This window comes from Physeter macrocephalus, chromosome 13 (genome assembly GCF_002837175.3).
Source record: "Physeter macrocephalus isolate SW-GA chromosome 13, ASM283717v5, whole genome shotgun sequence".
NCBI classification, from domain to species: Eukaryota; Metazoa; Chordata; class Mammalia; order Artiodactyla; family Physeteridae; genus Physeter; species Physeter macrocephalus.
In genome coordinates this window covers 51,914,267-51,932,254 of record NC_041226.1, presented here as the reverse complement: position 1 = coordinate 51,932,254, position 17,988 = coordinate 51,914,267, and the positions used below count along the sequence as shown (strand labels likewise).

The 17,988-nt window shown below is 34.0% G+C and overlaps 1 protein-coding gene across 5 annotated transcripts in view; it reads left to right on the top strand.

Moving 5' to 3' along the window:
* The window catches only part of MYCBP2 (MYC binding protein 2), a 276,794-nt gene that overhangs the window by 123,861 nt on the left and 134,945 nt on the right, over positions 1 to 17,988 (top strand). For all 5 annotated transcript variants that reach the window (XM_024123253.3, XM_024123254.3, XM_024123252.3 and 2 more), the window contains exons 24-32: positions 1,486 to 1,658; positions 2,558 to 2,683; positions 2,771 to 2,898; positions 6,003 to 6,094; positions 8,067 to 8,201; positions 9,571 to 9,654; positions 11,072 to 11,168; positions 14,430 to 14,622; positions 15,142 to 15,416. In XM_024123253.3, the coding sequence (XP_023979021.1) occupies positions 1,486 to 1,658; positions 2,558 to 2,683; positions 2,771 to 2,898; positions 6,003 to 6,094; positions 8,067 to 8,201; positions 9,571 to 9,654; positions 11,072 to 11,168; positions 14,430 to 14,622; positions 15,142 to 15,416 (1,303 nt within the window). The remainder of the gene's footprint in view (positions 1 to 1,485; positions 1,659 to 2,557; positions 2,684 to 2,770; positions 2,899 to 6,002; positions 6,095 to 8,066; positions 8,202 to 9,570; positions 9,655 to 11,071; positions 11,169 to 14,429; positions 14,623 to 15,141; positions 15,417 to 17,988) is intronic.

Below are 17,988 nucleotides of genomic sequence, written 5' to 3'. Positions count from 1 at the left end.
AATTTAAGAAATTTTAATGGCGGTAAAAATAACATAAAATTTAACATCTTAACCATTTTTAAGTGTACAATTCCGTAGCATTAAATATAGTCACATTGTTGAACAGCATCTCTCCAGAACATTTTCATTTTGTAAAACTTAAACTTATGCAAAGAACAGCTCATTTCTCCCTCCCTCTCTCACTCCTGGCAACCACCATTCTACTTTCTGTTCCTTTGCATTTGCCTACTTTAGATATATAAGTGAAATCATACATAGTTTGTCATTTTGTGACTAGCTTGTTTCACTTAGCATAATGTCTTCAAGGTTCATTCTTTTTTTTTTTTTTTAAGCTGAATGGTATTTCATTGTATGTTTCTACCACATTTTCTTTATCCCTTCATCCATTGAAGGATGTTTGGGTTGCTTCCACCTCTTGGCTATTGTGGATAATGCTGCTATGAACATGGGTGTGCAAATATCTCTTCAAGATCCTGCTTTCAGTTCTTTTGGATATGTACCCAAAGTGGGATTGCTGGATATAAGTGCTTTTATATTTAGTAAATTTGGATCATCAAGTGTCATTGATTGAGAAGACCAGACTTAAATAATATACTATTTTGATACAAACATTTGAAAAATCATAAAGAAAAGCAAGAAAATAATAAACTTTTAAAAGTCAAGATAATAATCAAAGGAATCGAAAATTCCTTTGAAAGGAAAAGGAAAGGAATTGAGTAGGGAGGGAGACACAGAGTACTTAATAGATAATGGTAATGTTCTTTTTACTAGTGTACATTGTGTCATTATTCTTCATACTTTATTTTGAAAATATTTTGTTACTGTTCTTTTGTGTGTACTCGATAGTTGATAAAAACAACTTTTCCAAAAAGAATTTATAGAATAAAAGAGGTAAAGAAGTGGAGACTGCTTTTTGAGGATTTTGTTATGAATGAGATAATGGCAGGAGGGCATTGTGGGTTCCTCACGGTTTTTGTGATTCTTTACTGTTTATTAGTAAGATTCAGCATCTGCATACATTCTATTTGTGCTTCCTTCCTAAGAACAGCATTCCATGTGCTTTGCCCACTTTCGATATGGGATTGATTATCTCTTACTGGCTTGCCGGAGCTCTTCTACGTTATGGATATTGTAGTTTTGTCTCATATGTTTGTTTCATGTATTTTCTTTTGACTTATCTTTTGTCTTTACACTTTTTTATGGAGTTTTTGCTGTACAAAAGCTTTACATTTGTAAGTACACATTATACTTTTAAGTATACTGTTGCTCTGTTATTCATGAAATGTGATCTATATTACTGTTTTGTTCAAATTATTTCATTTATAGTGACATAATCACTTTATTTATATCTTTAGCTCAGATATGGAAAGTCATGAGCTACGTTTTGTCCTGTTTAAGCTGGCCGTATTATTCTCTTTGTATTGTCAATTATACAATTATACTTCACAGGTTTTATTATACTGTAATTATTCTCTTTCTTGAAAGGTTTCGACCAAACACTAGAGAACTGTGGTGTTACAATGCAGTGGTTGCTGATGCCCGACTTCCCTCTGCAGCAGACATGCAGTCCCGGTGTAGTATTCTAAGTCCTGAACTTGCCTTACCAACGGGATCAAGGGCTCTCACCACCCGGTCTCATGCAGCTTTGCACATTCTAGGTAGGGTTGGTATTTGATGATCAGCTAATTTTCATTAATGTGTGCTGAGGATTTTTTTTTAAGAGTATTTAAATTTCTATATCATTCTGTCATGTTTGTTAAACAATAATACGCTAGGTGCAAAATAAGATAAATCCTCTAACTTTAAGAGGTTTACCCTACAGAAAACAGTACATCAGACTTACACCAACACCCTGAACGATTCATATATGCCCAAATATAAAGCAGCCCTGAATATAATTTTCCTAATAGGTATCTTGTAAAATAATGTTTTTGCTTAACTTGAATATATAAACTTTAGTGATGTAGGTTAAATATTCAAATGTATAATTATAATATTTATTTTTTATACATTATTTAAAATAAATTCTATAAAATATGATATGAATTTTATAGTTACCACTTCTGTTTCTTCTTACATAATAGTTTTCCACAGCACATCAACTTCACTTCTAATTAATTAATTTGAGAAATAGCACTTTTACAACATCTGGTAGCCATTGTAAACATCCAAAACTAGCACCGATTAAGGTTATCTCAGGCTCCTGTGTCTTCCTCAGATAGTACTTTTAAGAATCAATCTAAAGTGATTCCGAGAGTTTGATAAAAGGAAGAACCTTGTAGGGACTCAAAGATTAAGCGATTCCAACTTTTCAGAGAGATAGTTTTGTGTGAAACGTTGTCATATAGCTTATGTTTAAATATGATAATTACCCAGGCAGAGGGTAATTTTTATTGGTTGTAAAAGTATCTTCCATGAAATGTTAAAGCTTGGAATAAATTTGTTGAGCACATTCAGAATTTATTGTTTTAATTTATCCCCTCCAGCATCTCATATTATTAAGTACTCGGGGAAGTTTTAATTTCAAGGAGTTGAATTTTTGTTTGTTTGCTTTTAGGTTGTCTTGATACCTTGGCAACCATGCAGGATTTAAAGATGGGTGTTGCAAGTACAGAGGAGGAGACTCAAGCAGTAATGAAGGTTTATTCCAAAGAAGACTATAGTGTAGTAAACAGGTTTGAAAGTATGTATATTTATGTTTAGGAAATATTGTCTTGTAAATGAAATATATGGATATTTTAAAGCATAAGTTATCATTTGCATCTTTCAGGTCATGGAGGGGGCTGGGGTTACTCTGCTCACTCGGTAGAAGCTATACGTTTTAGTGCTGACACAGACATTTTACTTGGTGGTCTCGGTCTGTTCGGAGGTAGAGGAGAATATACCGCTAAAATTAAGGTAAGCAGTTCATTCGCACTGTTGCCTTTTGTGTTTGAAGATAAGTATTTTGACTTAGTTTATTATTTTATAGAAGGCACCTTTGTATGTGCCTACTTTCTTGTAGCCGTTTTAATGATAAGATGCAGGGGCATTTTGATGTAGCTTTAAAAAGTTTTTAGCATTTTTACTGCCAAATACTGTGTAAACAGACATCATAACCACAGGCGTGGGGACCAGGGATGAAGTGAGTAAGGGGATGGATTCCATCTGGTAGAGAGTCAGAAAACAATCAGAAGTCCTAAATTTACTGCACTATTCATCTCAGAAAGGGCAACAGTTATACTAAGCAAAGGATGTGCTCGGTCTTTGAAAATTCACTAATAGCTTGAATTTTCTGTTGTCACATTATCTGATTTTGCTCTTAAAGTGAGAGAGACGACTATAGTTTATGCCTTAATTTCAATAGCAGGCTTCTTAAAAAATTCTCAGTTAAATACTACTGTAGTCTCAGTCCTTATCTTCCTTAACCAGTCTACAGAATTTAATCCAGTCGAGCTCTTCTTCGATATAGTTTCTTCACGTGTCTCCCAGGACACCACACTTCATTTTCCTCCCATGTCCCTGGCTGCTCTTCTTAGTCTCCTGCTGGTCACTCATCATCTTCCCGACCTCTAAACGCTGGAGTGCCGGAACTCAGTCTTGGACATCTTTTTAAAGTCTACTCACCCCCTCAGTGATCCAGCCTTACGGCTTTAGGTATTTTTTCTCTTATCGCTCTCACACTTAATAGACCTCCAAAGATATATATATATATATATATATATATACATACACAGCTGCCTACTCTGCATCTCCATGTGGATAACTAACAAGTATTGGGGATGTAACGTACTCAAAACTAGGCTTCTGACCATCTCTCTAAACCTGCTGTTCTCTTGTCCTTCCCCATCCCAGTTAACTGACTCAGAATAGAGTTAACTTCATTCTTCCAGTTGCTTAGGCCAAAAATCTTGGAGTCATCCTTGCCTTCCCTCTTTCTTTCACATCCCACATCCACTCTCACAGCGAATATTGTTGGCTGCACTTTGAAAATAAATCCAGGATCTAACCACTTCTAAAAACTGCCCCTGGTACCAAGTTGGTCCAAACCACAGCTGCTTGGAGCATTACAGTAGCCTCCCAATTTGTACCTGCTTCTGCCCTTTGCTCCCTTCAGTCTGTTCTCAACACAGCAGAGTGATTCTCTTAGAATGTACACCAGAGTATGCCACTCCTCTGTTCAGATTCCTGCAGTGTCTTCTAGTATTAGAATAAAAGCCAGAGGCCTTACAAGGGCCCGAGAAACACCATCAGAACTGACTTCCATCACCACTCTGACCTTATGTTATACTAGTTGCTTCACTCTAACCTAGCCGTACTGACTGGCCCTTGTTCCTCAGACCTGCCAGGCACAGTCAAACCTCAGGACCTTCACACTTGCTACTTACTCCCTCTGACGGCAGCTCTTCTCTCCATTACCTGCAAGGCTCACTTCCTCTCTACCTTAAGAGCGTGACTCCTTGGTGAGCCTATTTAAAACTGTAAATCCTCTCCCTTACCACAGACTTACTTCCAGTAGCCCCCCCGCCCCTTTTTTTTGTTTGCATTGTTCACCCCTGTATGCCCAGTTCTTAGAACCCTGCCTGGCACACAGTATGTGTTCAAAATTATTTGTTGAACATAAACAGGGGAGCCAAGTTAGGGGCAAATCATTAAGGACCTTTATATCATGCTACAAAGAAGGAGAAGAGAAACCATTGAAGACTTTTAGATTAAGGAAGTATTCTAATCAGATACTCATTTTAAAAAGACTGCTGTGGGTTATTCAAGAAAAGCAAAAACCCTTAACTTTGTGGAATATGGGTTAGAGCAAGGAGAGAATGGAGAGAAGAACTAATTAGTTCATATTGAACTCTTCCAGCTAGTAACACTGCTAACACTGGTTGCACTGACAAGCTTTGGTACCAGCAATAGTAGAGATACAGTGCTGGTGGAGAGATTTGGAAAAAAGGATTATCCCAGGTTTTTTAATCTGAGTGAGTAGGTGAATGATAGTACCATTAATCAGAGCAGGGAAGGCAGGAGGCAGGAGAGATGAGTCACTTTACAACTGGTGAGATTGAGCTGCCCGGGGGAATCCCAGGCACAGACTAGGATCTGAGGTGGAGACAGATTTTTAAACTATTAGCATATATAGTTGAAAAATGGCGACCTCTAACAGTGTAATTGTCCAGTAAGTTTTAATGTCCCCGGCTCTTCCTTCTTAGTCTTTTACTCACCTTTCTTGTAGTTCACCTACTATAATCATCAAGAGAAATAAGGGTTTTAAAAATATGTATTAGTACATTTAAAAAAAATCCCTTCCTCATAATTCTCATTTATTTTCACTTAATTTCATAACTTTTCCTATTTGATATCTTCCCTTTTATTCTTTTCCTGTACTCTGCGGTCCTCCCCCTTTTTTATAACTGTCTTTTTCCCCCTCACTCTTTTTATCTCCTTTTCCCGTGCCATTTGAGCTATTTTTTGTTACCTGTTTTCTTAAGGATTCTTTCCTTCTATTATTCCTCAGCTAATATTTTTCTAGCCTTTTTATTTTTCCGCTGGGTATTTTTCCAAGGGTTCCACAAGTATCGTTTCACTTAATTCTCACAATTACAATGAAGTAGGCACTGCTAGTGTCCATCTCCCTTTAATGGATGAGGAAACTGGGTCCTAGGATCTCACAGCTAGTTACGTGTTGAAGCAAAGTTCTACTACATTTGGAAGCTCACTTAGAACTTAGAGTTCTTTCACCTTCAGATGTTTATATCTGGTACAGAACATATTTGGAGCATTTGCTATAAGTAGGCGAATATATAAAATAAGGAAAACTGAGGTTAATACAGACCATAAGACATGTGTTTCTTAATTTAGATATATAGATCTGTACATTTCACTGAATAACATTTTTTTAAAAGCAGGTACTCTTTTACATTCTGTAGTGTCCAGCGTATACTGGAGACACGAAATTATAAACATATTATTCAGCAGATTTGCATGACTAAGTGACTGGGCACAATATGTTTTTCTCCTCTCCCCAGCTGTTTGAGTTAGGTCCTGATGGAGGAGATCATGAAACTGATGGAGACCTTCTTGCAGAGACTGATGTGTTGGCTTATGACTGTGCTGCTAGGTAAAGATTTCTTCAGTATTCAGTGTAATCCTTGCATACTTAATATGACATATTTATTATAAGTGAATAACGCAACTTAAAGAGAAAGTTTTAAATAATCTGTGATCAGATGCTTAAGAAACTAAATTATATACTAGGTAACATAACTGTTGCTTTTAACAATGCTACATTAAAACTAATAGTACCCTTCATGTTTGTGTTTCACAAGATAAATTGACTGTTTCTCCATTGAAGATGGAAATATACATATATTTTGCACACATATTTTCATGCACCACTTAGAGAACACCAAATATGCTAGTGTTCTAGTGATGCAGTACAATATTTACTACCGGTAGCGTTATGTATACTGTGTCAAATAGTCATAGTGGGTCGTACTTCAAATCACCTGTATGCTCTGACACCAAGCCTATAGTATTTGCTTGATTATAACACGTTTGGAGAGGTGGCCAGCTTTACTGAAACCTCTCAGGAGGTAACCAGAATCAGGATGTTTATTTATGAAGGTTCGTTAAATAATAAAGAGACTTAGATTTTATCAGTCTTCTCTGTGTAAACTTAAGAATTATCTCAAGACTGTTCTGACAAGTTAGTGATTTGAATCAGGGAATATTATGATGAGAAAAAGAACGGATTTGGACTTCATGATAATGGTAGTGTACTGTTTTTCCCAATGATGACTACATTAAGAAAACCTTCTGTGGCATTCATAAGCTTTTTGTTAATGAAAATGTATATTTTCTGAAAATGGTAGTAAGGCATTGAGTTTACTTTTAACAGACAAATACTTTTGAGAACAAAATAGTAAACCTAAAGAAAATTTTGACTGTTTCTTCACTTTAGGCATTAACCAATATCAGGAGATACTATTTCAGTAACTTCTTAATGTTATATACAAATGAAGATTAGGGAAAATTCAGGAAAGTTAATTGATTAATTAATTGTTAACAAAGCCTTAAGATGCCATTGTTATCACTTTTTTGAGCATATGATTGTAAGTCAAAAATACAGTGTATGGTTTTATGTATAGAGAATCATTTAGATTTTCTTCATTTGCCTACTAACGAAGCCCAGATTCCTAAGGCTGGTATTAAAGGCTTTCCACAATCTTTCACAGCGTCTTTTTAAACTTTCTACCTACTACTTTTCTATATCTGTCTCAGTGCTTTAACCTAACTGGACACCTTGCCACTTCCAGACCCCGTTTTGTACTTTCAGACCCCGGGCGATCTGTTCATGACAGTCTTCCCCTTCCTCAATATCTTTATTCTTCTCTCTGTCCCAGCTACAACCAATATGCACTCCTTCCACTCTATTACCTAGAACTTTGTAACTTGGATATATCTTTATCAGATGTCCTTATTTGTATACATCTGTTTTCTCTCCTCCTAATTTAATAAACTTTTTGTGTAGTTACTGTGTGACAGGCTCAGTTCCAAACACTTTGTCTAAACTCAATTCCCAGAACAATCCTATCCTATGAGCTAGATATTGTTTTTGTCCCTATTTTCAGATGACGAAACTTAAGTCACAAAGAAGATGTAGTAACTTGCCCAAGGTCACCCAGCTAGCGAGTTACAAAGTCAGGCCATCTGACTCCAGAGCTCTCGAAAGACTTTAACTGAATACATGAACTTTAAAGTTCAAAGTTTTCCAACAAAGCTGCCATGTTTTTTTTAACAACAGTTAAAAAAATTGTCTTATTTTAGTATGAAAACTTTATAACGTTTAAGCAAGTTTTAGAACTCAAGATGAGGAGGAAGAAATGTAATGCCATCACTGTAGCACCAGTAACTATTATTTGTGTTCTTGTCCAGACTTTTCAAAATAGAGGGTTTTTAATGTTGTTTGACAAGAATCTTATAATAATACAGTGTATTTCATGTTTTGTTTATGAAGGATTTTAAAAAATAAATGTATGTAACAGAGAAGTACAAAGGCATTGTCTTTGACACATTAATTTTCCTCTTAGAGAAAAATATGCAATGATGTTTGATGAACCAGTCCTCCTGCAAGCTGGCTGGTGGTATGTAGCCTGGGCTCGAGTGTCAGGACCCAGCAGTGACTGTGGATCTCATGGACAAGCTTCTATTACCACAGATGATGGGTAAGCAGAATGTTTAAGTATTCCTTAAGCAACTCCCATTTTTGTTAGTGGAATATTGTTTTGAAAGCTCAGAGGTCTTTTAGTAGAGTAAAAAATCTTTGTAGGTCTAGAGCATAATATGACCTGCTAAAAATTAAATTTGTATAATCGCATGCCAAATTAAGGTAAGACAGAATGTGGAGATAATAGAACTGCTATTCTTTGCTCTTATCAGTTGGCATTTGTGTGTATTTCTGGATGTTACTTTGTTTAAAAGCTTGTTTGCAAAATTAGAAATTATACAGAGGAAAATGACAAGGATAGGGAGTTTGGAAACCATGAAAAAGAAATATATACGTGCTATAAAATTTGACAGTGCTTATGAAAATATAAATTGCAAAGCCTTAATGATATGAGATGCTACAGTTTTAATAAAATGTAAAGGGAAATTTACCATTTAAATTTCAAGTATAGAGCACTTCCCAGCTTATAAAATACTTTCATTTATATTATCTTGTTTGATGCCCTCAGTAACTTTGTGAAGTAGTTATTAGCCCCATTTTTACACTCGGGAAAAGAGAGACAAAAGGTGAAACGATTTGTGTCAAATTGTATGGCTCCTGTGTGGCAGAACCAAATCTGGACCTGGAGTTTCTTGACTCTTAAGTCCAGCCTTCTCTATATGCTGTACTCTGATTCATGTGAAAGGACCGTCATTTATAAGAGAAATTCAATTTATTCTTTATTATTCTTGAGCGTAAACTGTTTGAAATGGGTAGAAGTTATGTAATCATATATTTCATATAGTTTCATTCAGCTCATAAGAGAGCTGACCAGAAAAAGAGCAGACTAATTTATGAGGTGAATTCTATGTTCCTGAATGTTCAAGTAGAATGCTGAAGATAAATTAAGTCTATTGTTGTAACATATCCTTTTCAGCTTACTCTAAGATTGTACGGTAGAACTGGGGAGACTGCTTTGATCCTGGACTGTATGATTCCCATATACAGTTCATTCAACCTTGGAATATCATAGAACTTTGAAGCTAAAGTTTATATCTATTTAAGCAGATTTTAAACTGTAAGTTGAAATATTTTGTTAAAAGCTTATTGTTCTGGTTGAAGTTGAGCTTTAACCAGGAGGGAGGGAGCAGAGCAGCTACTCACCTAGGAGCTCCCAATCAGGTTCAACTCTTTCATTTAACCCATTAAGGCATTCAGAGCTAGAATTAAAATCAGAAGTGTCTTTTTACGTGTATTTTTGTCCTTAAGGAATGAATCTCTCTTCAGTAATGTAAGATTTGAAAGCATGATTGTTAAACTTTTCATTTCCTCCCTTGAATCTTGAATAGTATTGTTTTTGGTTACATTGTTATTTTTTCTCTTCTTAGGGTTGTTTTCCAATTTAAGAGTTCAAAGAAATCAAATAATGGTACAGATGTTAACGCTGGTCAGATACCTCAATTATTATACAGGTATTTAGCATATTTATAATTAACATGGTTTATTCTTTTAATATAATGAGCTAGGATCACTGTAAAATATATGGCATAATAAGGGAGAAACTATTCGAAGCATTTAGCTACATTTAATAAAAACATTTAATTTATGTTTTGTATATTTTTAAACATTTTTTTACCTCAAGTTATTAATAAAGTATCTCTAATGACTCAGGTTATCTGTATTATGCCTGTAACGGTATTTTAATAACTTATTTTTTAAATCTATTGATTTTCTTACCAATTTCAGAATGTTTTAAACTTCAATAAAATTTGTCTTAGAGAAATGAAATCTGAGTGTTAGGTAGGGATTTTATTTTATTTTTATTTATTTATTTATTTATTTTTTGTGGTATGCGGGCCTCCCTCTGCTGCGGCCTCTCCCGCTGCGGAGCACAGGCTCCGGACGCGCAGGCTCAGCGGCCATGGTTCACGGGCCCAGCCGCTCCGCGGCATGTGGGATCCTCCCAGACCGGGGCGCGAACCCGGTTCCCCTGCATCGGCAGGTGGACGCGCAACCACTGCGCCACCAGGGAAGCCCTAGGTAGGGATTTTAGATGTAGGCCTGGTTGATTTGTTCTACAATTTTATATTTCTTGTTCATCTTGTGATGGAATGAATTGGAAAATCCCTTACTGCTGAAAAATTTCCACCTTTAATTAAAATATCAAACAATAACTTGCTCATATGATATTACTATTATATTTTAACATTATTTAAGAATTTTAATTACTTCATGGTAATTGAGACATATGGGAACAATGCCTATGTGTGTGCCCATCTATATCTAGGTGATTACTGCAATAATTTTTAGATTAAAGAATTTAAATAGATATAAACCCTCACTAAAAAATGGCATTCTTACTTTAAATAGTAAAAATCAAAGACAATACCTTTAGAACAGTGATTCTCTGTCTTCTATATCTTTTATACTAATATCTTTAAGAATCTAGATGGTATAACCTCACTTTTTCCAAGAGGATATTTTTGTTTGTTTTTATGCAATCTGCTATAGTCAGTATTTGTAATATGTAGCATTATGAACATAGCAAGTTGCATGGACTACTCCCGGGTACAGTGGTTGAGTAACTCTTTAACGGTACCATTTAATAGTAATATTACTAGAGAACATAAGTTACATAACATTGTCTAGTAAGAGAAGAGAGTTTCTACTACCCAGTCTTACAAAGATGAGATTTAGAAGATGAGGTACTTATGTGCTAAAAATTTTGCTTAGCATTGGAAAATGTTTGTAAAAAGCCCCATATTGGGATTTTGCCTAACAAAAACGCTTAAATGTTTAATTTGTTTTGCCATTGCAAAAATGTATATTTGAGAAGAAAAATGTCGGTGGACTTTCCAACATAAATTTATGTGTGTATGCTACCTTCAGACTTCCAACCAGTGATGGCAGCGCTTCAAAAGGCAAACAGCAAACCAGTGAACCTGTACATATTTTAAAGAGATCTTTTGCAAGAACTGTCTCAGTGGTAAGCCATTTTTTAAAAAGTCAGCTTTTCTGTCCAGTGCTGAGTTTTGTTTTGATGTTTAGCACTTAGCCACTTTTCTAAGAGTTTATCGTAGCATAGCTTTATAATTCAGATTTGTTTATATTAGCTTTGACATCCCAGGCCAAAGAATATGCACATTAAATAATGGAAAATAGAGATGTTGACTGATTTTAACATACCTTGCTATTTCTGAAATACATGGTGAATTTTCTTATAAATTATGTATGAACACATATGCTGAAGGAGTTAGAAAGTGAAGGAAAAGTTGAGTGATATTAACCAAGAATGTTACTTTAATGCTAAAGAATTAAATAGAAGGGTCGTATATCTAACTAGGGACTTTGTTGAATTACCTGACCATCCCCTTTGTACATTTAAAGACATGATGCCATTGGGGTTACCAGTGTAGAATGGAAAGCCAGTAAGATGTAATTGAAACACCATGGTGTTTCATCTCAGGAAGTCTGGGTTAAATTCTTGCTCTTTCATTTGTTAGTTGAGGACTCTTAGGAAGGTTATCTCGACTATATCATAGCATCATTATGAATTTCTGAGTTAAGGGATATAAAAATTCTTTTTAATTTGTAGGGCTCTATATGAATATGATTTATTAATGTAGCTGGTAGTCTGTCATGTTAGTAAAATGCATAGGGAGAGTACTTTTTTTTCCTTTTTTTCTTAGTTTTTCTCTTAAACCACAAAACGAATACACATCCCTGGTGGGAATAGGGTTAAAACTATACTAAAATTACATTGAAGTTCTTTTCCCATCACCCTTTTATCACCATATATAACTGCTGTTTCCATTCGGATGTATATTCTTCCAGACTATTTTTTGTACATAAACAAATTTATTAGTCTCTGTTTACTGTATGCTATACAGTCTGCTTGTTTGTTTTTGATCATGCTTAAAGTTCTGCATATTACTTTTTAAAAATTTCTTTTTTTTTAAAGGTGGTAGTAAAACACTTCACAAATGACATGGTTTTTCTTTTATTTATTTTTTTATTCAATTATAGTTGATTTACAATGCTGTGTTAGTTTCAGATGTAGAGCAAAGTGATTCAGTTTTATATATATATATATATATTTTTTTTAGATTCTTTTCCCTTATAGGTTATTACAAAATATTGAGTATATTCCCTGTGCTATACAGTAGGTCTTTGTTGGTTATCTATTTTATATATAGTAGTGTGTATATGCTAATCCCAAACCTCCTAATTTATCCCTCTCCCCTTTTCCCTTTTGGTAACCATAAGTTTGTTTTCTATGTCTATGGGTCTGTTTCTGTTTTGTATATAAGTTCATCTGTATCATTTTTTTTTTAGATTCCACATATAAGCAATATCATATGATATTTGTCTTTCTCTGTCAGACTTACTTCAGTTAGTATGGTAATCTCTAGGTCCATCCATGTTGCTCCAAATGGCATTATTTTGTTCTTTTTTATGGCTGAGTAATATTCCATTCCATTCCATTCCATTCTATTCCATTCCTTCTTTATCTGTTCATCTGTAATAGCAGCACTAGGGCTGCTGTGAACATTGGGGTACATATATCTTTTTGAATTATGGTTTTCTCTGGATTAATGATAAAAATTTCATCAAATACGCTACAGATATATTCCATGTTAATACATTTGGCTCTATCTGAATTTTTTTAATGTTTGCTTAGTATTCCATAGAATGGTATACTCTAATTTATCCAGTTCTATTCCTACCAGAGGACTGTTTGTTTCTCATTTTTCACTATTACAGTTGTCCCTTGGTATTTGAGGGGGAATTGGTTCCAGGACCCCCCCCCCCCACAGATACCCAAATTCCTGGATGCTCAAGTCCATTATATAAAATAGCACAGTGCCTGCATATAACCTACACTCATCCTCCTGTGTACTTTAAATCATCTCCAGCTTACATATAATACCTAATACAATGTAAATGCTATGTAAATAGCTGGCAGTGATTCAAGTTTTGCTTTTTGGAACTTTCTGGAATTTTTTCTTTTCTGAATATTTTCGATCCCTGGTTGGTTGAATCTGCAGATGCAAAACCTGTGAATACAGAGGACCGACTGTATATCCATATCTGTACATATGTGTCTTTGATACTTGCGTACTTCTGTGAATATTTCTACTGGAGGTGGGCTCATTTAAATTTTGATATATCATGTCAAATTCATCTTCCAACAGAGGGTGTGCTTTGAATAAGAGGCTCTTAAGAGCTTTGGCTCCTTGGTACCTTGGCATCCTTTTAGTATTAAGATCAGTTTGGTATCTTTTGACCCAAATAAGTATCTTTGCCTCTGTTATGTCTTTTTCAGTGATCTCTTTTATCTGTGTGTAGTAATTCTTTTATATTTATGTCTAAGTGATTTTGTGGTCATTAGGTAATTGTAATCTTTGTATAAGAAACTTACTCATTCATTTCTTTACAATGTTAAAATACAAACCTTTATTCTTGGTTTTGCCACACCAGAGGACTGATTTTTGGTGGAGATGAGGGAATAAGTGCTTTACTTTGAGGTTCATCAAGTATCTATCATCATAAGCATGATAAAACCCATACTCCAACTAGAATGGCAGGGGATGCTCACCACCCTAAACTCATATTCTAGAATTTTTAAAGATCCAAATAAGTGTGTTTTTGTATTTTCTAGTCAATTTTAATCTTCTGTTAACTTGTTTATCAAGATTTGGCTATAGTTTGTATTGTAAAATTTAATATGTAGGCAAAAAATAACTTATTTGTTATTGTCACTGATATCTAATACTGGAATACTTTATTATATTCAAAGATTATTAAAATGCTTAAAATACTTTTAGTTTATATACATAATACCACATTGACAATATAGAGTTTAATTTTTCTTTCAAGTAAACATGTTTATAAGTGTTTATGAGTGTTTTCTTTTTTTTCTTTATTTATATGATAAACTAGATAGGTTGGTAGCAACTTAAAACTTAAAAAGTTTTTAAACTTCTAACTTAAAAATGTATTTTTAAATAGGTAAATATTGAAGAATGTTGTTTTTATAGATGCCTAACTACTTTACCTTTTTTGTCAAAGATATTCCTAATGGTAATGTAATGAATGAACTAATAGAATGTCTATTATTTGGGCTACCAAAACTCAGTACAAACTTCAAGGTAAACTTTTCAAGTTGAATGTCATCTTTCCATTTGATTCAACCTATGGTACCACTTGAACTAATTGTTATCTATTTTTTCATATTCTGGATTAGGAATGTTTTGAGTCATTGTTGAGTATTCTTCACTGGAGCTGGACCACCTTAGTCTTAGGAGTTGAAGAACTAAGAGGATTGAAAGGATTCCAGTTTACAGCTACACTTCTAGATTTAGAAAGACTACGCTTTGTGGGTACCTGTTGTCTGAGGTTATTGCGTGTCTATACCTGTGAAATTTACCCAGTGTCAGGTATGATATATTTTTTAAATGACTTTTGAGGAGAAAATGTTTTGAGACATTGAGAAGGTTTATATAGGGATCACCAAATGTTTAAGATCCCCAGCTGCCTTTATTTATCCTGCTCCTGAATTGAGGGGAGAAACTTGGCTTGCTGTGATGCTTATATATTTACTTATAAAGAATATAATAGATTACATGTCATTCTGATAACAAAGTCATGTTAGACTAAAGTTAAATACTCTAATAAGGTGTTGTTATAAACAGATTCTGTCAGAAATATTTTGAACAACTGGTTTGGACTTACATGCTGAAACCTGTGCAGGTTTTTTTTTGTTTTTGTTTTTCCTATTTAGAGTCCTATTTAAAAAGAAATAATTTTGGACCACACATAATCTCTATATTGTTTCATTTCTAGGTTATGGATACTTATGATTTTTAGCCATATAGGAAATTACTTGAATTGTATTGAATGTTTTCATACATATTTATTATTCTGTTTAATTAGCAATCTGCTTTGTTCTCTTAAAGCTGCAGGAAAAGCTGTTGTAGAAGAAACTAGCAAATTAGCAGAATGTATTGGAAAAACCAGAACTTTGCTAAGAAAAATTTTGTCAGAAGGAGTTGATCACTGCATGGTGAAGTTGGATAATGATCCCCAAGGATATCTCAGTCAACCCTTGAGTCTCCTAGAAGCTGTCCTTCAGGAGTGTCATAATACCTTTACTGCCTGTTTTCATTCTTTCTACCCGACTCCTGCCTTACAGTGGGCTTGCCTTTGTGATCTACTGAATTGTTTGGATCAGGTAATTTAAGTTTATTAAATGGCAGTTGAAAATATGTTATGCTACTTAATACTTTTCAAGAAAATATATTTCAGTTACCTCAGTCTTTTTAACTTGTATAAAAGGTAAATTAAGAAATCAGTTTGGTATATGTGACTTAAATAATTAAAGTTAAAAAAAACTTTTTCTGTTTGCTTTATCAATTCTTAATTATAAAATTGGCAGGCATGTTGTATAGCTGCTGGGTTGTTCTTTGAATCTATAAGTGAGAGCAAGGACAGCTCATGGTAGCCCCTGCCACTCCCATATCTCCAAAACAGTCAGGAGAGAGAGCTGTGAATGAATTTGCATGCTAACATCATTCATTTACTCATGAGGAAACTGCAACCCTCATGAATGTGTATGCCCCAAATCAGTTTCAAAACCCCTGAGCAAAATACTGGCCGAACTAAAGGGAGAAGTAGACAAATTCACGTTGATAGTTGGCGACTATCAGTAATTAATAGAACATAGAACTCTTTCAGTAATTAATAGAACAACTAGACAAAAAATGTCAGTTGGGATACAGAAGATTTGGACAACACTATCCACCACTTTGGCCTAACTGACATTTATGGAAAAGAATGTGCAAGTTCAGTATACATTTTTGTTTCAAGTATATATATTATGTTCACAAAGGTATATTACATGCCAGGTCATAAAATAAGTCTTAGTAAATTTCACAAGATTAAAATCTTAAAGTGTTTTCAGACCGCAATAGAAGTAAATTAAAAATTAAATGCAAAATATATCAAGGAAAACACCAAATATTTGGAAAATAGACAACACTTCTGAGTAACCAGTGAATCAAAGAAGAATTCCAAAGGAAATTAGAAATTTTTCACACTGAAGATAAAAATATGTCATAATTTATGAGAAGTAGCCAATGTGTTGCTTAGAGAAAAAAATTGTATTTTTAAATACTTACACTACTAGCAAAGAAGAAAAGTTTAAAATCAGTGATCTAAATTTCTACCTTAAGAAGCCAGAAGAAGAGCAAATCAAACCCAAAGTAAGAAGAAAGTAATAAGGAAAGGATCAAAATACTCAAGAGTCAAAATCAATGAAATAGAAAATAGAGAATACTAGCAAAGTCAAATGTTGGTTCTTTGAAAATAAAACAAAAATTTTAAAACTCCTAGGAAGTCTGATTGAGAGATAAGACAGAAGGAAAAAACACAAAATACCATTATCAGGAATGAAATAGGAAAGATCACTATAGATCCAACAGACATTGAAATATTATAAGGGAATATTATAAACAACTTTATACCAATAAATTATAACTTTAGATAAAGTAGACAAACATCTTGAAAAATACAACCTAACCAAAACTGGTACAACAAGAAATAAAATAATCTGAATGTCCGTATCTGTGAAAAAAATTGAACTCATTATTAAAACCTTTACCACAAAGAAAACTCCAGACCCAGATATCGTCATTGGTGAATTCTGTTAAGCATAAAAGAAAGAAGTAATATCAAGGTTTTACACACTCTTTCAGAAAATATTGGAGGCAACACATCCAAACTAATTTATCAGGTTAGCCTTATCCTGATACCAAAACCTGACAAAGATAGTAAAAGAAAAAAATTATTATAGACAAATATTGCTCAGAAAGATGGATGCAAAAGTTCTTAACAATATTATCAAATGTAATCCACCAATGTAAAATATGTATTATACCAAGTGGAGTATATCTTAGAAATGCAATGTTAGTTTTACATTTAAAAATTAATGTAATTGATATTTGAATTGCTATTGTAACCACATTAACTGAATAGAGAGGGAAAACTGTATGATCCTCTCAATAGATACAGAAAAAGTATTTGACAAAATTAGCACTTACTCAGTGATGAAAACTCAGCAAATTAAGATTTAAGGAAACTTTCTCAACCTAATGAAAGATATCTACAAAAAAAATGTACAACTAATATCACGCTTAATGGTGAAATATTGATTGCTCCCCTAAGTTTGAGAACAAGGCACAAGGTGTCTGTTCTCACAATTTCTGTTTAACATTGTACTGGAAGTTCTCACACCACCAACCCCCTGCCCTCCACACCACCACCAAAAAATTCACTGTTAGAAGGTAACTCCAATAACCTTTCCCAGCCGAGTGGAAAGGTTATTGCAGTAATGACATCCAGATAGGCAACTTTGTTTTTATTATATTTTTGAGCTATTTGCACACTGAGTTTATTTTTCCTGGCATTTAAAAAAAATTTATTTCATTGTTGTGAGAACACCTAACATGAGCTGTATCCTCCTAACACATTTTGAATGTACAATTTGATGAACCAAGTAAAGTGTACATGATTTTTGTGAATTAGGATATCCTGTGTTGATAAGTCTTTAATACTTTGTTATGAAATCTTACCAAGTGTGGTACTAAATTTTCTGAATAAACTGTGTAATGTGATGACATAATTTTGTGACCGTAGTGAAATGCTATTGTAGTAGCCTAATAACATGATGCTACATTAACATTAGAGAAATGTCTTCTTGTAGTAGCACAGACTTACGATTTAAATCATTTATTATTTGAAGAAAA